Genomic DNA, 17,349 nt, shown 5'->3' with positions numbered 1-17,349 from the left:
GGAAAGCGTCTTTAGACTATTTTCTTTTTCTTTTTTTTTTTTTTTTTTTTTTGAGATGGAGTCTCACTCCATTGGCAAGGCTGGAGCGCAGTGGTGCCATCTCGGCTCACCGCAACCTCCGCCTCCCGGGTTCAAGTGATTCTCCTGCCTCAGCCTCCTGAGTAGTTGGGATTAGAGGTGTGTGCCATCATGCCTGGCTAATTTTTGTATTTTTAGTAGAGACGGGGTTTTATCATGTTGGCCAGGCTGGTCTCAAACTCCTGACCTCAGGTGATCCGCCTGCCTCGGCCTCCCATAGTGCTGGGATTACAGGCATGAGCCACTGTGCCTGGCCTCCTAACTATTTTCATTAGGGTCTTAGCTTTTTGCTACTTAAAAGTCTAGTCCATTCCTGTCTTTTTAATAAAATACAGAGAGAACCTGAGGCATAGTAGAATCTACCTTTTAGCCCAATCATGACAGATGCCCTCTTTTCTTATTTCTGTTAATGTATCTACATGTTAGCCTAGTGGAATGAGTAGCAAGGCTGGTGCTTTTGATGAAAAAAATTTTTTTCCTATTAGGAATTTAAACTGAATTATGTTGCTTTAGACTACAAATTTCATCTCACCCACACCAGGACTTGTATGATTTTTTTTTTTTTTTTTTTTTTTGAGACAAAGTCTCGCTCTGTCACCCAGGCTAGAGTGCAGTGGCATGATCTTGGCTCGCTGCAACCTCCGTCTCCCAGGTTCAAGCAATTCTCCTACCTTAGACTCCTGATTAGCTGGGATTACAGGCATGCGGCACCACGCCAAGCTAATTTTTGTATTTTTTAGTACAGATGGGGTTTCACCATGTTGGTCAGGCTGGTCTCGAACTCCTGATCTTGTGATCCACCTGCCTTGGCCTCCCAAAGTGCTGGGATTACAGGCATGAGCCACTGTGCCCAGCTGATCTGAGTCTTTTTAAAAGTTTTAATCTTATAGAGTTTGATAAGCATGGGATTGAAAGCAGCGTCCAGCTGTTTATTCTCAATGTTACGTGTCCACTTTTCCCAAACTTCAGAATGATCTTTGCCTTCTTCTCAATGTTGTCTCAGGACAGTTGTTTTTTTGTTTTTTTTTAAAATTATACTTTAAGTTCTGGGTTACATGTGCAGAACATGCAGGTTTGTTACATAGGTATACACGTGCCATGGTGGTTTGCTGCACCCATCAACCTGTCATCTACATTAGGTATTTCTCCTAACGCTATCCCTCCACTTGCCTCCCACCCCCGACAGGCCCCGGTGTGTGATGTTCCCCTCCCTGTGTCCATGTGTTCTCATTGTTCAACTCCCACTTATGAGTGAGAACATGTGGTGTTTGGTTTTCTGATCTTGTGACAGTTTGCTGAGAATGATGGTTTCCAGCTTCATCCATGTCTCTGCAAAGAACATGAACTCATTCTTTTTATGGCTGCATAGTATTCCATGGTGTGTATGTGCCACATCTTCTTTATCTAGTCTATCATTGATGGACATTTTGGTTGGTTCCAAGTCTTCACTATTGTGAACAGTGCCTCAATAAACATACGTGTGCATGTGTCTTTATAGTAGAATGATTATAATCCTTTGGGTATATACCCAGTAATGGGATTGCTGGGTCAAATGGTATTTCTGGTTCTAGATCCTTAAGGAATTGCCACACTGTCTTCCACAATGGTTGAACTAATTTACACTCCCGCCAACAGTGTAAAAGCGTTCCTATTTCTCCACATCCTCTCCAGCATCTGTTGTTTCCTTTTTTTTTTTTTTTTTTTTTTTTGACGGAGTCTCGCTCTGTCACTCAGGCTGGAGTGCAATGGTGCGATCTTGGCTCACTGCAACCTCCACCTCCTGGGTTCAAGCGATTTTCCTGCCTCAGTCTCCCAAGTAGCTGAGATTACAGGCATGTGCCACCATGCCTGGCTAATTTTCTGTATCTTTAGTAGAGATGGGGTTTTACCATGTTGGCCAGGATAGTCTCAAAATCCTGCCCTCGTGATCTGCCTGCCTTGGCCTCCACAAAGTGCTGGGATTACAGGCATGAGCCACCATGCCTGGCCTCCTGACTTTTTAATTATTGCCATTCTAACTGGTATGAGATGGTATCTCATTGTGGCTTTGATTTCCATTCCTCTAATGATCAGTGATGATGAGCTTTTTTCATACGTTTGTTGGCTGCCTAAATGTATTCTTTTGAAAAGTGTCTGTTGATACCCTTCATCCCCTTTTTGATGGGGTTGTTTTTTTCTTGTAAATTTGTTTAAGTTCCTTGTAGATTCTGGATATTAGCCCTTTGTCAGATGAATAGATTGCAAAAATGTTCCTCATTCTGTAGGTTGCCTGTTCACTCTGATGATAGTTACTTTTGCTCTGCAGAAGTTCTTTGGTTTAATTAGACCCCATTTGTCAATTTTGGCTATTGTAGCCATTGCTTTCGGTGTTTTACTCATGAAGTCTTTGCCCATGCCTATGTCCTGAATGTTATTGCCTAGGTTTTCTTCTAGGGTTTTTATGGTTTTAAGTCTTATGTTTAAGTCTTTAATCCATTTTGAGTTAATTTCTGTATAAGGTGTAAGGAAGGGGTCCACTTTTAGTTTTCCGCATATGGGTAGCCAGTTTTCTCAACACCATTTCTTAAATAGGGAATCCTTCCCCCATTGCTTGTTTTTGTCAGGTTTGTCAAAGATCAGATGGTTGTAGATGTGTGGTGTTATTTCTGAAGCCTCCGTTCTGTTCCTTTGGTCTATATATCTGTTTTGGTACCAGTATCATGCTGTTTTTGCTACTGTAGACTTGTAGTATAGTTTGAAGTTAGGTAGCATGATGGCTCTAGCTTTGTTCTTTTGGCTTAGGACTGTCTTGGCTATATGGGCTGTTTTTTGGTTCCATATGAGGTTTAAAGTAGTTTTTTCTAATTCTGTGAAGACAATGGGAGCTTGATGGGAATAGCATTGAATATATAAATTACTTTGGGCAGTACGGCCATCTTCACGATATTGATTCTTCCTATCCATGAGCATGAAATCTTTTTCCATTCATTTGTGTCCTCTTTTATTTTCTTGGGCAGTGGTTTGTAGTTCTCCTTGAAGAGGTCCTTCACATGCCTTGTAAGTTGTATTCCTAGGTATTTTATTCTCTTTGTGAGAATAAATGCAATTGTGAACGGGAGTTCACCATGATTTGGCTCTTTGTTTGTCTATTATTGGTGTATAAGAATGCTTGTAATTTTTTCACATTGATTTTGTACCCTGAGACTTTGCTGAAGTTACTCATAAGCTTAAGGAGGTTTTGGGCTGAGTCGATGGCATTTCCTAAGTATAGGATCATGTTATCTGCAAACAGAGCATTCTGTAGATGTCTATTAAGTCCACTTGATCCAGAGCTTAGTTCATGTCCTGAATATTCTTGTTAATTTTCTGTCTTCTTGGTCTAATATTGACAGTGGGGTGTTAAAGTCTTCCACTATTATTGTGTGGAAGTCTAAATCTCTTTGTAGGTCTCTAAGAACTTGCTTTATGAATCTGGGGGCTCCTGTATTGGATGCATATGCATTCAGGACAGTCAGCTCTTCGTGTTGCATTGATCTGTTTCCCATTATGTAATGCCCTTTGTCTTTTTTTTTTAATCTTTGTTGGTTTAAAGTCTGTTTTATCAGAGACGAGGATTGCAATCCCTGCTTTTTTGTTTTGCTTTCCATTTGCTTGGTAAATATTCCTTCATCCCTTTATTTTGAGCCTATATGTGTCTTTGCATGTGAGATGGGTCTCCCGAGTACAGCACACCAATGGGTCTTGACTCTTTATCCAATTTGCCAGTCTGTGTCTTTTAATTGGGCCATTCAGTCTATTTACATTTAAAGTTGATATTGTTATGTGTAAATTTGATCCTGTCATTATGATGCTGGCTGGTTATTTTGCCCATCAGTTGATGCAGCTTCTTCATAGTGTCTATGGTCTTTATATTTTGGTATGTTTTTGCAGTGGCTGGTACTGGTTTTTCCTTTCCATGTTTAGTGCTTCCTTCAGGAGCTCTTGTAAGGCAGGCCTGGTGGTGACAAAATCCCTCAGCATTTGCTTGTCTGTGAAAGATTTTATTTCTCCTTTAGTTATGAAGCTTAGTTTGGCTGGATATGAAATTCTGGGTTGAAAATTATTTTAAGAATGTTGAATATTGGCCCCACCCTCTTCTGGCTTGTACAGTTTCTGCAGAGAGATCTGCTGTTAGTCTGATGGGCTTCCCTTTGTGGGTAACCTGACCTTTCTCTCTGGCTGTCCTTAACATTTTTTCTTTCATTTCAACCTTGGTGAATCTGATGATTATGTGTCTTGGGTTGCTCTTCTTGAGGAGGATCTTTGTGGTGTTCTCTATATTTCCTGAATTTGAATGTTAGCCTTTCTTGCTAGGTTGTGGAAGTTCTGGATGATATCCTGAAGAGCGTTTTCCAACTTGGTTCCATTCTCCCTGTCACTTTCAGGTACACCAATCAAATGTAGATTTCGTCTTTTCACATAGTCTAATATTTCTTGGAGGCCTTGTTCATTCCTTTTCATTCTTTTTTTTTTCTCCAATCCTGTCTTTATGCTTTATTTCATTCAGTTGATCTTCAATCTCTGATATCCTTTCTTCTGCTTGACTGATTCAGATATTGATACTTGTGTATGCTTCACTGAGTTCTCATGCTGTGTTTTTCAGTTCCATCAGGTCATTTATGTTCTTCTCTAAACTGGTTATTCTAGTTAGCAATTCCTCTAACTTTTTATCAAGTTCTTACCTTCCTTGCATTGGGTTAGAACATACTCCTTTAGGTTGGAGGAGTTTGTTATTACCCATCCTCTGAAGCCTACTTTTGTCAATTTGTCAAATTCATTCTCTGTCCAATTTTGTTCACTTGCTCGTGAGGGGTTGTGATACTTTGGAGGAGAAGAGGCATTCTGGTTTTTGGAATTTTCAGCTTTTTTTGTGCTGGTTTTTCCTCATCTTCGTGGATTTATCTACCTTTGGTCTTTGATGTTGGTGACCTTTGGATGGAGCTTATGAATGGATGTCCTTTTTGTTGATGTTGATGCTATTGCTTTCTGTTTGTTAGTTTTCCTTCTAACAGTCAGGCCTCTCTGCTGCAGGTCTTCTGGAGTTTGCTGGAGGTTCACCCCAGACCCTGTTTGCCTGGGTATCACCAGCAGAGGCTGCAGAACAGCAAATATTGCGGCCTGCTCCTTCCTCTGGAAGCTTTGTCCCACAGGAGCACCTGATGGATACCAGCTGGAGCTCTCCTCTATGAGGTATCTGTTGACCCCTGCTGGGAGGTGTCTCCCATCACAGGGCACGAGGCTCAGGGACACACTTGAGGCGGCAGTCTGTCCCTTAGCAGAGCTCGAGTGCTGTGCTGGGAGATCCTCTGCTATGTTCAGAGCCAGCAGGCAGGAACTTTTAAGTCTGCTGAAGCTGCACCCACAGCTGCCCCTTCCCCCAGGTGCTCTGTTTCAGGGATGTGGGAGTTTTATCTATAAATCCCTGATTGGGGTCGCTGCCTTTCTTTCAGAGATGCCCTGCTCAGAGAGGAGAAATCTAGAAAGGCACTCTGGCTATAGCAGCTTTGCCCTGCTGTGGCATGTTCCACACCCAGTTAGAACTTCCTGGCGACTTTGTTTACACTGTGAGGGGAAAATGGCTTACTCAAGTCTCAGTAATGGTGGACGCCTCTCCCCCAATCAAGCTCGAGTGTCCCAGGTCGACTTCAGACTGTTGTGCTGGCAGCAAGAATTTCAAGCCAGTGGATCTTAGCTTGTTGGGTTCCGTGGGTGTGGGATCCGCTGAGCAAGTCCACTTGGCTTTCTGGCTTCAGCCCCCTTTCCAGGGGAGTGAACAGTTCTGTCTCATCAGCATTCCAGGCACCACTGGGGTATGAAAAAAAACTGCAGCCAGCTGGGTGTCTGCCCAAATGACCACCCAGTTTTGTGCTTGAAACCCAGGGCCCTGGTGGTGTAGGCACCTGAGGGAATCTCCTGGTCTGCAGGTTGCAAAGACCATGGGAAAAGCGTAGTATCTGGGCTGAAATGCACCGTTCCTCATGGCACAGTCCCTCATGGCTTCCCTTGGCTAGGGGAGGGAGTTCCCTGACCCCTGCACTTCCTGGGTGAGGCGAGGCCCCACCCTGCTTCGGCTTGCCTTATGTGGGCTGTACCCACTGTCTAACCAGTCCCAATGAAATGAACTGGGTACCTCAGTTGGAAAAGCAGAAATCACTCTCCTTCTGCGCTGGTCTCGCTGGGAGCTGCAGACCAGAGCTGTTCCTATTCGGCCATCTTCATCTCTGTCCCAATGTTGATTTAAGTATATAAATCTTTCCCAAGCCCCACAGGTATTCCCACATAATATACCTCATGTAGTTGCTAAAATAATTCAGATTTGTATGAATATAGTTTCTTTCAAAAGCAAGATGACAAACCAAGACATCAACCTGTTTCATTTCTCCAACAGACTCACCTTTTAGTCCACAGGAACCTGGCATTTTAAGTAAATTGTAATCAGCACCATAACCTTCTTTGTATCTTGGAGACTCACCTGGCCACCATTTCTTTCTCCTTATGAGAGGCGTATCCACTGCTGCTAAGGGGCTTCAGAGGGGATGACAAGAAGTAGAGGCGATGATTGGTGAAGTACTGGTCAACCAGTGGGAGGAGAACCTGGAAAACCCACCACAAATCAACTTCTAGGAAGCTATCCATAACTCTTCATTTGGTTCATTTAAAAGTGTTCATTTTCAGTGAGCGAAAAGCCTCTGAACCCTCGTCCTGTAATTTCCAGGAAATTCTACCCCTTTGGTCCCAGTTTCCATCACATTTTCCTTTTCTATGCCTCAAACCAGAGTCCTTGGGGGTCTGTAAAAGGAGACAGTCATGGACTAAGGGCCCAAAGAAATGTGTGCGCATTTGCAGAGGAGTCCTGTGGGACAGGTGCACTCAGATAGGGCTTATTGAGCACTGCATCCAAGAGGCACATCCAAGAGGCATGGCTTAGTGCCACTAGCCTCAAGCATTCTGTCTGCTTCTCAGAGCAAGGCAACTCAAGCCCTTCTGTGCCTTTAGTCCTCTGAGTAGGGCTGTATGGAAGAGACTGCTAACTAGCACCCAAATTCATTCTCCCCTTCTTCCTTTTGGCAACAGAATCCCACCGTGTTTTAGCTGGGTATAGAGCCACCCAGGCAGAAAACGTATCACCCAGTCTCCCTTGCAGCTAGATGAAGCTCGAATGGAACTTAAACAGGTCCTGTGCCTTTTCCTGGTCCCTGAACTTTTCCTTGGCATTCGAGGGGTCAGTAAGGTGAGAGATGACAAGTTCTAGCCATTGGGATAGAACTTTTAAAAAGCAACAGCTTGCCTTCCCTTCTCCTTTTCCCTTTCCCACAGACGCCGTGCAGGTGAGCCTGTTGAACCACGCACACAGGCCACACCTCCGGAGATGGTGGCGTAGCAAGACAGGAAGAACCTGGATTCCCGGGTGATGGTGTGGGGCTAGGCAGGCTGTGTACCTCTTTGGACTGCCAGCCTCCCTTGGGACTGTCAAACAACAGAGAAATATACATGCACCTCACTGAAGCCACTGGAGTTTTAGATATCTTCATTGGATCCGCTTAATCTGTTTCCTAAATAGTAGAGATCCTAAGAAGAAAGTAACTTGATTAAGTTCAGGGCCACTTACTTTGGCAAAGAATTTGATCTCCTGGTCATGAGGAGACTTTTCGGTTTTCCCACTGCTGACAATGGCTTCTACAAAGACGCAGGTAACACAGAGTTGGCCACAGTTACAAAGTATAAATCAGTCACAACATTTTAGAAACAGAGCAGCTTTCCTAAAGGCTATTAAAAAAGGCTATCTAATTTCAGAAAACATATTTTACAACGTACTTTACAACTGTGCTGGTTAGTTATTTCTTGTGTCAATTCTTTAAGCTGTTTCACTACCCTTTTGTCTACTTTAACAATCAGAAAGCAGCTTCAAGCCTGGGCGCGATGGCTCACACCTGTAATCCCAACACTTTGGGAGGCTGAAGCAGGTGGACCACTTAAGGTCAGGAGTTCGACACCAGCCTGGACAACATGGTAAAACCCCATCTCTACTAAAAACACAAAAATTAGCCAGGCAGGCGTGGTGGCGGGCACGTGTAATCCCAGCTACTTGGGAGGCTGACGCAGAAGAATTGCTTGCATCCGGGAGGCAGAGGTTGCTATGAGCCGAGACAGTGCCACTGCACTCCAGTCTGGGCAACGAGAACAAAACTCCATCTCAGGAAAAAAGAAAAAAAAAAAGACAGCAGCTTCAGAGAGGTTGAGTCATATGTCCACAATCACAAAGCAAGACAACAGGAAAGTTAAAATAGGATAAGTTGAGTGAAAAAATGACAAAAGGTTCAATCACTCCACTAAAAAAACTAAGGGTTTTTTTTTTTATTTTTATTTTTTGTTTTTTTTTTTTGAGATAGAATCTTACTCTGTCACCAGGCTGGAGTGCGGTAGCGCGATCTTGGCTCACTGCAACCTTCGCCTCCTGGGTTCAAGTGATTCTCCTGCCTCAGCCTCCCGAGTAGCTGCGACTACAGGCACACACCACCAGGCTCAGCTAATTTTTTTGTATTTTTAATAGAGATGTGGTTTCACTATGTTGGCCAGGACGGTCTCCATCTTTTGACCTCGTGATCCTCCCGCCTCGGCCTCCCAAAGTGCTGGGATTACAGGTATGAGCCACTGCACCCGGCTGGATTGATTTTTTTTTAAAGTTGGGGGGGAAAATCTCAGCCACTGTTTTCCCCCTAAAATCATGCATCTAAATCAATCATAAAAAGTTACAGTCTGAAAGGATTATTTCTTGATAAAAGAATACTGAATTCTTTTGGGATATTTCATGATGATACTTACCTAAATGGGCAATAAATTCTTGTGCCGAATCAACGTATTTCAGGATCTTCTTCAAGAACTTATAGGCAAACCTCTTTTCCATGGAGGAGGCATCCAGCTCCATATCCTTCATACCCCTACGTTGGACATGGACAGACCCCAGGAAGTAACAGAGACAACCATGTCACTCAGGTGCACCACCAGTCCTACCAGTGTTAAATTTAATTTCCAAATGTTAGTGGTTATTCTGGCGTAGTGACATGACTCATCATTTGACTGATTTCCCCTGTTACTTGGAATCTGCCTGTGTGAGCACAGATTTTTCAGAAAGACCTTTATCATGCATACAATGAGTACTGAGCTGGGAATGTCTGAGGGAAAGCAAAAAATCTGCTTTTATGGAAAGAATGTACATGCTAGCTGTAAACAGACAAAAACAAAATACAAATTAGATGGAATCTTAGAAGTTAACACATTCTGTGAATAAAAGAAAAATTAAAGCAGAATGAAAAAGTCCAGAACTGGGGGAGTGAGGGTTTGCAGACTGTAGTGTTAAATAGGGTAGTCAGGGTTGGTCTCACTTGGAGACTGATGCTGCATTAAAGGCTTGAAGGAGATGAGGAGGTGAGCCATATGGACATCTGGAGAAAGAGTTCTCAAGGCGGGGTGAAGAGACAGTGCAAAGGTCCTGAGGCAGGAAAATGCACGTTGTGTTGAAGGTTAGAGGGGTATGGGGTAGGAAGTGGGAACAATCACGTACGTCCCTATAGACCATCCTTAGAATTTTGCTTTTGCTCTGAGTGAGAAGGGAAGCTATTAGAAGTTGTGAATAGAGAAGTGACATGATATGACTTGCATCATAACAAGATCACTCTGGTTGCTGTGTTTAAAATTGACCATCGTGGTGAGGCAAGTGCAGAAGCAGAGAACACAGACAGGAGGATGAGGATAGCATGAAGTGGGTGAGAAGCGGTCAAATTCTGGGTATTTTATTTTTGAGATGCAGTCTCACTCTGTCGCCCAGGCTGGAGTGCAGTGACTTGATCTCGGCTCACTGCAACCTCCGTCTCCCGGGTTCAAGCAATTATCTGCCTCAGCCTCCCAAGTAGCTGGGATTACAGGCACGTGCCATCATGCCTGGCTAATTTTTTGTATTTTTAGTAGAGATGGTGTTTCACCATCTTGGCCAGGCTGGTCTTGAACTCCTGACCTCAGGTGATCCACCTGCCTTGGCCTCCCAAAGTGCTGGGATTACAGGCGTGAGCCACCACGCCCAGTCTCTGGGTATATTTTAAAGGTAAAACTGCCGGGATTTCTTGAAGGATTGGATGTAGACTGGGAGAAAAAGAGGAGTCAAGGTTGTTTGCTTGAGAAGGTAGAAGAATGGCTTGCCGTGGAGTGATGGGGAAGCTGAAGACAGAACAGGCCTGAGCAGGAGAGGGGGGAAGCCAGGATTTCTCCTTGGCTACAGGGACCTCGCTTGATCACCTGTGCATCCAAATTCCTACCACAGGGTTTGGCACGTGGTAGACAACTGGTTCGGATATGTTTGCTGAATTCAATTATCTTTCTTCTTGATTTCCTCCTATTTCCTTGACTTCCTTTATCATTACAGTAAATGGGAATTTTTCATTTCTGTGAGCAAGCTATTTATCAGCAAATCACATCACAGATTCATCTTGGTGTTAAGAACAGGATTAAAATGACGACGGGAGTCTTTCTCGAATGCTTCCCCGGAGGCTATCTCCTGCTGTCTGACCTTTCCTGCTCGACAACATGGCAAATATGTCTTGTTATTTTTTTCATATGAGATACAATAGAAATGTTTTGTATAGATTTTTATTTTTATTTTTGCCATTCAATGGCAAACATTCTATAGGAAACTAGAAGAAACAGCAGCTTGCTCAGTAAATGTTTCTTTTAGGAAGAATGGCTATATCGGAATAAAAACACTGGCTTTTCACTTGACAAAGAACTCAGTAAGCATAATCCTAGGTAGCACAGCCCACCAGCACCATTAGACCAGGCAGAAAACAGTCTGACTTTAAGACTTGAGCAGCCAACGCCATCCTGTATAAAACATTCATCTAGATGATTTTGACTTATGTAAGTTTGAGATAAAACATCTTAGGACATCATGATGCATTCAATCTCTCCAGTAAAGTTGTATCTTCATAGGAATCAATTCCCTTCATTCCAAGACTGTTTATGTTAGTTATGCTTGCTATTATTACTATGTAATTTAATAAGATATCATATAAAACAAAATAAAAGTATGAAGAGAACTGCTGATTCTATAAAAACTAAGATGCATATTTTGTAAAGACTGCAATTGCAAGCTTCCAAATATGTAATTTTTGAATTAGGTATGGGTGAGACAACTGTCAAAGATAAGGGAGGATATCTGAAAAATATCTAGGGTACTATGTAATCCTTCACATAACAGAACCAATGACAAAAACCACATGATTATCTCAATAGACGCAGAAAAGGCCTTCAATAAAATTCACCCTTCATGCTAAAAACTCTCAATAAACTAGGTATTGATGGAACATATCTCAAAATAATAAGAGCTATTTATGACAAACCCACAGCCAATATCAAATAAGATATCAAATGAGAGCTATGTATGACAAACCCACAGCCAATGGGCAAAAACGCAAAGCATTCCCTTTGAAAACAGGCACAAGACAAGGATGCCATCTCTCATCACTCTTATTCAACGTATTACTGGAAGTTCTGGCCAGGGCAATCAGGTCAGAGAAAGAAATAAAGGGTATTCAATTAGGAAAAGAGGAAGTCAAATTGTCTCTGTTTGCAGATGACATGATTGCATATTTAGAAAACCCCATCGACTCAGCCCAAAACCTCCTTAAGTTGATAACTTCAGCAAACTCTCAGGATACAAAATCAATTTGCAAAAATCACAAGAATTCCTATACACCAATAAAAGACAAACAGAGAGCCAAATCACGAGTGAACTCCCATTCACAATTGCTACAAAGAGAATAAAATACCTAGGAATACAACTCACAAGGGATGTGAAGGACCTCTTCAAGGAGAACTACAAATCACTGCTCAACGAAATAAGAGAGGACACAAGCAAATGGAAAAACATTCCATGCTCATGAATAGGAAGAATTGATATTGAGAAAATGGCCATACTGCCCAAAGTAATTTACAGATTTAATGCTATTCCCATCAAGCTACCATTGTCTTTCTTCACAGAATTAGAAAAAACTACTTTAAATTTCATATGGAACCAAAAAACAGCCTGTATAGCCAAGACAATCCTAAGCCAAAAGAACAAAGCTGGAGCCATCAAGCTACCTAACTTCAAACTATACTACAAGGCTACAGTAACAAAAACAGCATGGTACTGGTACCAAAACAGATATATAGACCAAAGGAACAGAACAGAGGCCTCAGAAATAACATCACACATCTACAACCATCTGATCTTTGACAAACCTGACAAAAACAAGCAATGGGGAAAGGATTCCCTATTTAAGAAATGGTGTTGAGAAAACTGGCTACCCATATGCGGAAAACTAAAAGTGGACCCCTTCCTTACACCTTATACAGAAATTAACTCAAGATGTATTAAAGACTTAAACATAAGAGCTAAAATCATAAAAACTCTAGAAGAAAACCTAGGCAATACCGTTCAGGACATAGGCATGGGCAAAGACTTCATGACTAAAATATCAAAAGCAATGGCAACAAAAGCCAAAATCGACAAATGGGGTCTAATTAAACCAAAGAACTTCTGCAGAGCAAAAGAAACTATCATTAGAGTGAACAGGCAACCTACAGAATGGGAGAACATTTTTGCAATCTATTCATCTCACAAAGGGCTAATATCCAGGATACAAGGAATTTAAACAAATTTACAAGAAAGAAAAACCAAACAACCTCATCAAAAACGGGGCAAAGGCTTTGAACAGGTACTTTTCAAAAGAAGACATTTATGAAGCCAAAAAACATACAAAAAAAAAGTTTGTCATCACTGGTCATTAGAGAAATGCAAATCAAAACTACAATGAGATACCATTTCATGCCAGTTAGAATGGCGATAATTAAAAAGTCAGGAAACAACAGATGCTGGAGAGGATGTGGAGAAATAGGAATGCTTTTACAGTGTTGGTGGGAGTGTAAATTAGTTCAACTATTGTGGAAGGCAGTGTGGCAATTCCTCAAGGATCTAGAACTAGAAATACCATTTGACCTAGCAATCCCATTACTGGGTATATACCTAAAAGATTACAAATTATTCTACTATAAAGACACATGAACACATATGTTTATTGTTGTACTGTTCACAATAGCAAAGACTTGGAACCAACCCAAATGCCCATCAATGACAGACTGGATAAAGAAAATGTGGCACATATTCACCATGGAATACTATGCAGCCATAAAAAAGGGATGACTTCATGTCCTTTGCAGGGACATGGATAATGCTGGAAACCATCATTCTCAGCAAACTAACACAAGAACTGAAAACCAAACAGAAAACCCAAACCAAACATGTTCTCACTCATAAGTGGGAGATGATCAATGAGAACACATGGACACAGGGAGGGGAACATCACACACTGGGGCCTGTTGACAGGTGAGGGGCTAGGGGAAGGATAGCATTAGGAAAAATACCAAATGTAGATGACAGGTTGATGGGTGTAGCAAACCACCATGGCACATGTATACCTATGTAACAAACCTGCACATTCTGCATATGTACCCCAGAACTTAAAGAATAATAATAATGAAAAATCTAGGGCACTGCATGTACACTGTTATCATGTGCTGCAAATTATCACCGCTCTTTAAAGAAGCCCAAATTCCAAAACTTTGAGGTTATATTATGGATGTCGTTTATAACACCAATAAAGAGAATATCCAAAGAAAGAGCCTTGGCCCATAGAACAAGATTTACGAACAAATGCATTTTTATATATTTTAAGTTACAATGAAATGTTGAGGTATGTAGGTATAATTTGTAATAATTCTTTGTCACTGATCTTTAAAAATTAATACCTAACATTTCTGCTTATGTCAAAAAAAAAAAAAAAAAAAAAGAGGAGGGCTTCAAGTTCCCAAATAAAAGTGTTCTCATTTTAAAAGACTCAACTGTTCTCCTTACTTGGATGAGTTTTGTAGGCAGGTAATTAAATACCTGGGGAGGCAGAGGCCACACCCACAGCCCTGTCCCACTAACATCACATGGAAGGTGACTTACCTGGAAACTATGACGCCATTGACTTGGAGGAACTTGAACAGGTCCTGTGCCTTCTCCCGGTCCTTGAACTTTTCCTTGGCAGTCAGAGTGTCATATGGTACCAGAAGAGGGTGACTGCCACCACCTGGGGTCAGTAAGGTGAGAGATGACACTTGGCTCTTCCTTTGCACTTCTGGGAGACCATACCCGCTCCGGTTCAGCTTCCTTAGAGGATGCCGTGAATCTCACTCACCTTTGCTCTCCAGTTCCAGCTTCTTCTTCTTGGCCCAGATATTGTGATAGTTCTCAGCCACAACCTCCACCATTCCCTGTGTCCCACCAAGAAGAGCCAAGTCAAAGAGAAAGCAAGCAGGCAAGCTAGCTTCATAGCTGCTGGGCTATTTCAGGCAGCCTCGGGAACAGCACCCCACTGAACACTAACAGCACACAGCCAAGGGCCTCCCATCATTAATGATTCTGTGCTGATGTACCTCATTTCCTATCTTCCCATACACACAGAAAACAATTTCTAACTCTCTCCTTCCCTTGTAACTTACTATTCTGGCAGCTTGATGCATTTAGGAGAAACACCCATTTCCGCTTGAACCTGCATGCTGGCAGCACGTCATTTTTCACAGCTGCTTAGTATTGTACCCCTGACCTCAGATGGGGAGTTGGGAGTGTGGGCCAAGAAAAGTCTAGAACCCTTGAAAGCCTGTAGCTTAACAAACTAAAAATAATCACGTCTTAAAGGAAAGTGCTGTAAATAAGATTTCTCTAGTAGAATCCATCTTTGTAAGGCTTATAAAACAGTGACGTAGAATGAAGGATGTACTTTGGAAAGAAACTTTCTCTAAGGTCCAAGGGGCTGGTCTGATGGACTTCCAGAGGGGTGAGTGCCCCAGGCTACGGCAGGCACAGCCACCAATGTGTATAGCAGGGGAGCAATGGGCTTTCAGTTTCAACCCCTTGGTCTCACATCCCTATCCTGCAATGACTGGCTGCCTGCACCATCACAGGACGCTCCAGCAAACCCACTATGGGACGTGTGGATTGTCCTTATGTTTTGGAGGCCTTACAATGATACCAGCAAGCACCTCCACTGAGGCGCTAAGTTTCACAGATTTTGTCCTAGTTGTCTTATTTATTTTGGGTTTTGACACAGTATAGTCAGCCTTCCTTAACCGTGAGTTCTGCATCTGCGGATTCCACCAATTGTAGCTTGAAAATATTTGGAAAAAAATGTGTCTGTACCGAACGTGTACAGACTTTTTTCTTGTCATTATTCTCTAAACAATACAGCATAACAACTATTTATATAGAATTTACATTGTGCCAGGAATTATAAATAATCTAGAGCTAATTTAACATATATGGGGGGATGTGTGTAGGTTACAGGTAAAACTATGCCATTTTATATCAGGGACTTGAGCGTTGGTGGGTGTTGGTGTCTGCGGGAAGTCCCAGGGTGAAGCCCTCATGGATACTGAGGAAAGACTCCAGTGCGCTGGTGGTTCTTCCTACTGAGTCAGCACCCGTCAGGGCGTCCTTGGAAGAGGCACAAAGCCTCCCCTTCTCGGAGGACTGGCTCACCCTGCGGAGACCTTCCCTGTGGCCTCTGCACAATGTGACCATCTTCAGTTCTGAATTTTAGTGGTGATATGTTCTAGAGATTCTTTCCCTTTTCTTCCCCTTTAACTCTTTGGAAGGTAACGCGTCCTGCACTTGAAAGCAAGTCATGCTGGACCTGGGGCACTGACCTGGAGCTCTCTGGAGAGCACGACGTTTGAGAGGTCGAGGGGAGCAGGGCTGTAGCTGTTGCCCTAGGAAAGCAAAGGCAGAGTCACTGGGTTGCCATTATTTTCCCGGTTCTTATCAGCATCCCCAACTTCAGCTGTGAAAGATGTGTCCCGAAACATCCCCAGGGTTCATCTTAGACAGTCCCACCTAGGATGCCCCAGGCAGAACATTCCCAGGTTCTCCACGGGTTCCATCGGCCCGGCGTGGGCCTCTGGGTGTGGTGGTGTACCTGGTTGGCCTGGGACACGCTTCGAAGCTTCTCATTTTCCCGCTGTTGAACCAAGGCTTCTCCCTCTTTGGTCCTCTCCACAGTCCAGCCCACAGCTAGCATGGTTTTCAGGGACTCCCGGGCAGGCCAGCGATAAATTTCCTTCTCCTAGAAGAGAATTTGAGCAGAAGGACTTTGCAGAACACATCCCAGCACTCTCCCTGGCCCTTCTCCGCATGGCAGGTGGATCCCGCCGCGGGTGGGGGTGCTGGTTCGCGCCAGCCTTCTCTCACGAGGTCAAAAGATCCTTTGCATCTTACCCGAAACACGGGCTTTCTGGTGTTTTTAGGTATAAGACCCTACAGTTTCTCCCGCCCTGGGAGGAAATGTGCCAGACATTGTTAATGACATTATCTACAATCCGCAGGTAAAGAACAGGAACAGGAGAGTGACTCCTCATGTGCTAGTAGTTGTTGAAGATGAGAGCTTGTCAAAATGCATCTGCATAAAGCTCTCCTGTGAGTTTGGGAAAGATAATTTATTAGATTTAGAATTCTTGTGGGCCAGGCGCGGCGGCTCACGCCTGTAATTCCAGCACTTTGGGAGGCCAAGGCAGGTGGATCACCTGAGGTCAGAAGTTCGACACCAGCCTCGACAACATGGTGAAACCCCATCTCTACTAAAAATGCAAAAATTAGCCGGGCATAGCGGCGCATGCCTGTAGTCCCAGCTACTTGGGAGGCTGAGGCAAGAGAATCATTTGAATCCGGGAGGTGGAGCTTGCAATGAGCCAAGATTGTGCCACTGCACTCTAGCCTGAGTGACAACAGTGAAACTCCGTCTCAAAAAAAAAAAAAAAAAAAAAAAAAAAAACCACTTTTGGTCTATGTACAATTTAATAGATAGTCAACATGAATACAAAGATACATACACCATCCTTCACACGTGACACTAGGCCTAGGACTAAAGCTTACAAAGAATCTTACAGATTGCAAGATAAGAATTCAGAGTTAAACCAAATATATTAATCAATTTTTTTTTTTTTTAAAGCAAGAGACACGTTCTTTTAACCATATTTTCTTGAGGATTCTCTTCTCTATTACTTGTATTTTCCATGTATTAGACATCATTTTTGGCTGGGCATGGTGGTTCACACCTGTAATTCCAGCACTTTGGGAGGCCGAGGTGGGAGGATTGCTTGAGGTCAGGAGTTCAAGACCAGCCT

General features: G+C 42.9%; 1 protein-coding gene across 4 annotated transcripts in view; it reads right to left on the bottom strand.

Annotated features, from left to right (window-relative positions):
• The window catches only part of RYR3 (ryanodine receptor 3), a 551,601-nt gene that overhangs the window by 102,705 nt on the left and 431,547 nt on the right, over positions 1-17,349 (bottom strand). For all 4 annotated transcript variants that reach the window (XM_073012013.1, XM_073012015.1, XM_073012014.1 and 1 more), the window contains exons 54-60: positions 16,146-16,292; positions 15,877-15,939; positions 14,370-14,445; positions 14,138-14,261; positions 8,920-9,035; positions 7,706-7,773; positions 6,569-6,690 (exon numbers count right to left, since the gene is read on the bottom strand). In XM_073012013.1, coding sequence (XP_072868114.1) covers positions 6,569-6,690; positions 7,706-7,773; positions 8,920-9,035; positions 14,138-14,261; positions 14,370-14,445; positions 15,877-15,939; positions 16,146-16,292 — 716 coding nt within the window. The remainder of the gene's footprint in view (positions 1-6,568; positions 6,691-7,705; positions 7,774-8,919; positions 9,036-14,137; positions 14,262-14,369; positions 14,446-15,876; positions 15,940-16,145; positions 16,293-17,349) is intronic.

The sequence above is a fragment of the Chlorocebus sabaeus genome, chromosome 26 (genome assembly GCF_047675955.1).
Source record: "Chlorocebus sabaeus isolate Y175 chromosome 26, mChlSab1.0.hap1, whole genome shotgun sequence".
NCBI lineage: Eukaryota > Metazoa > Chordata > Mammalia > Primates > Cercopithecidae > Chlorocebus > Chlorocebus sabaeus.
This window is presented reverse-complemented; position numbering and strand designations above follow the sequence as displayed.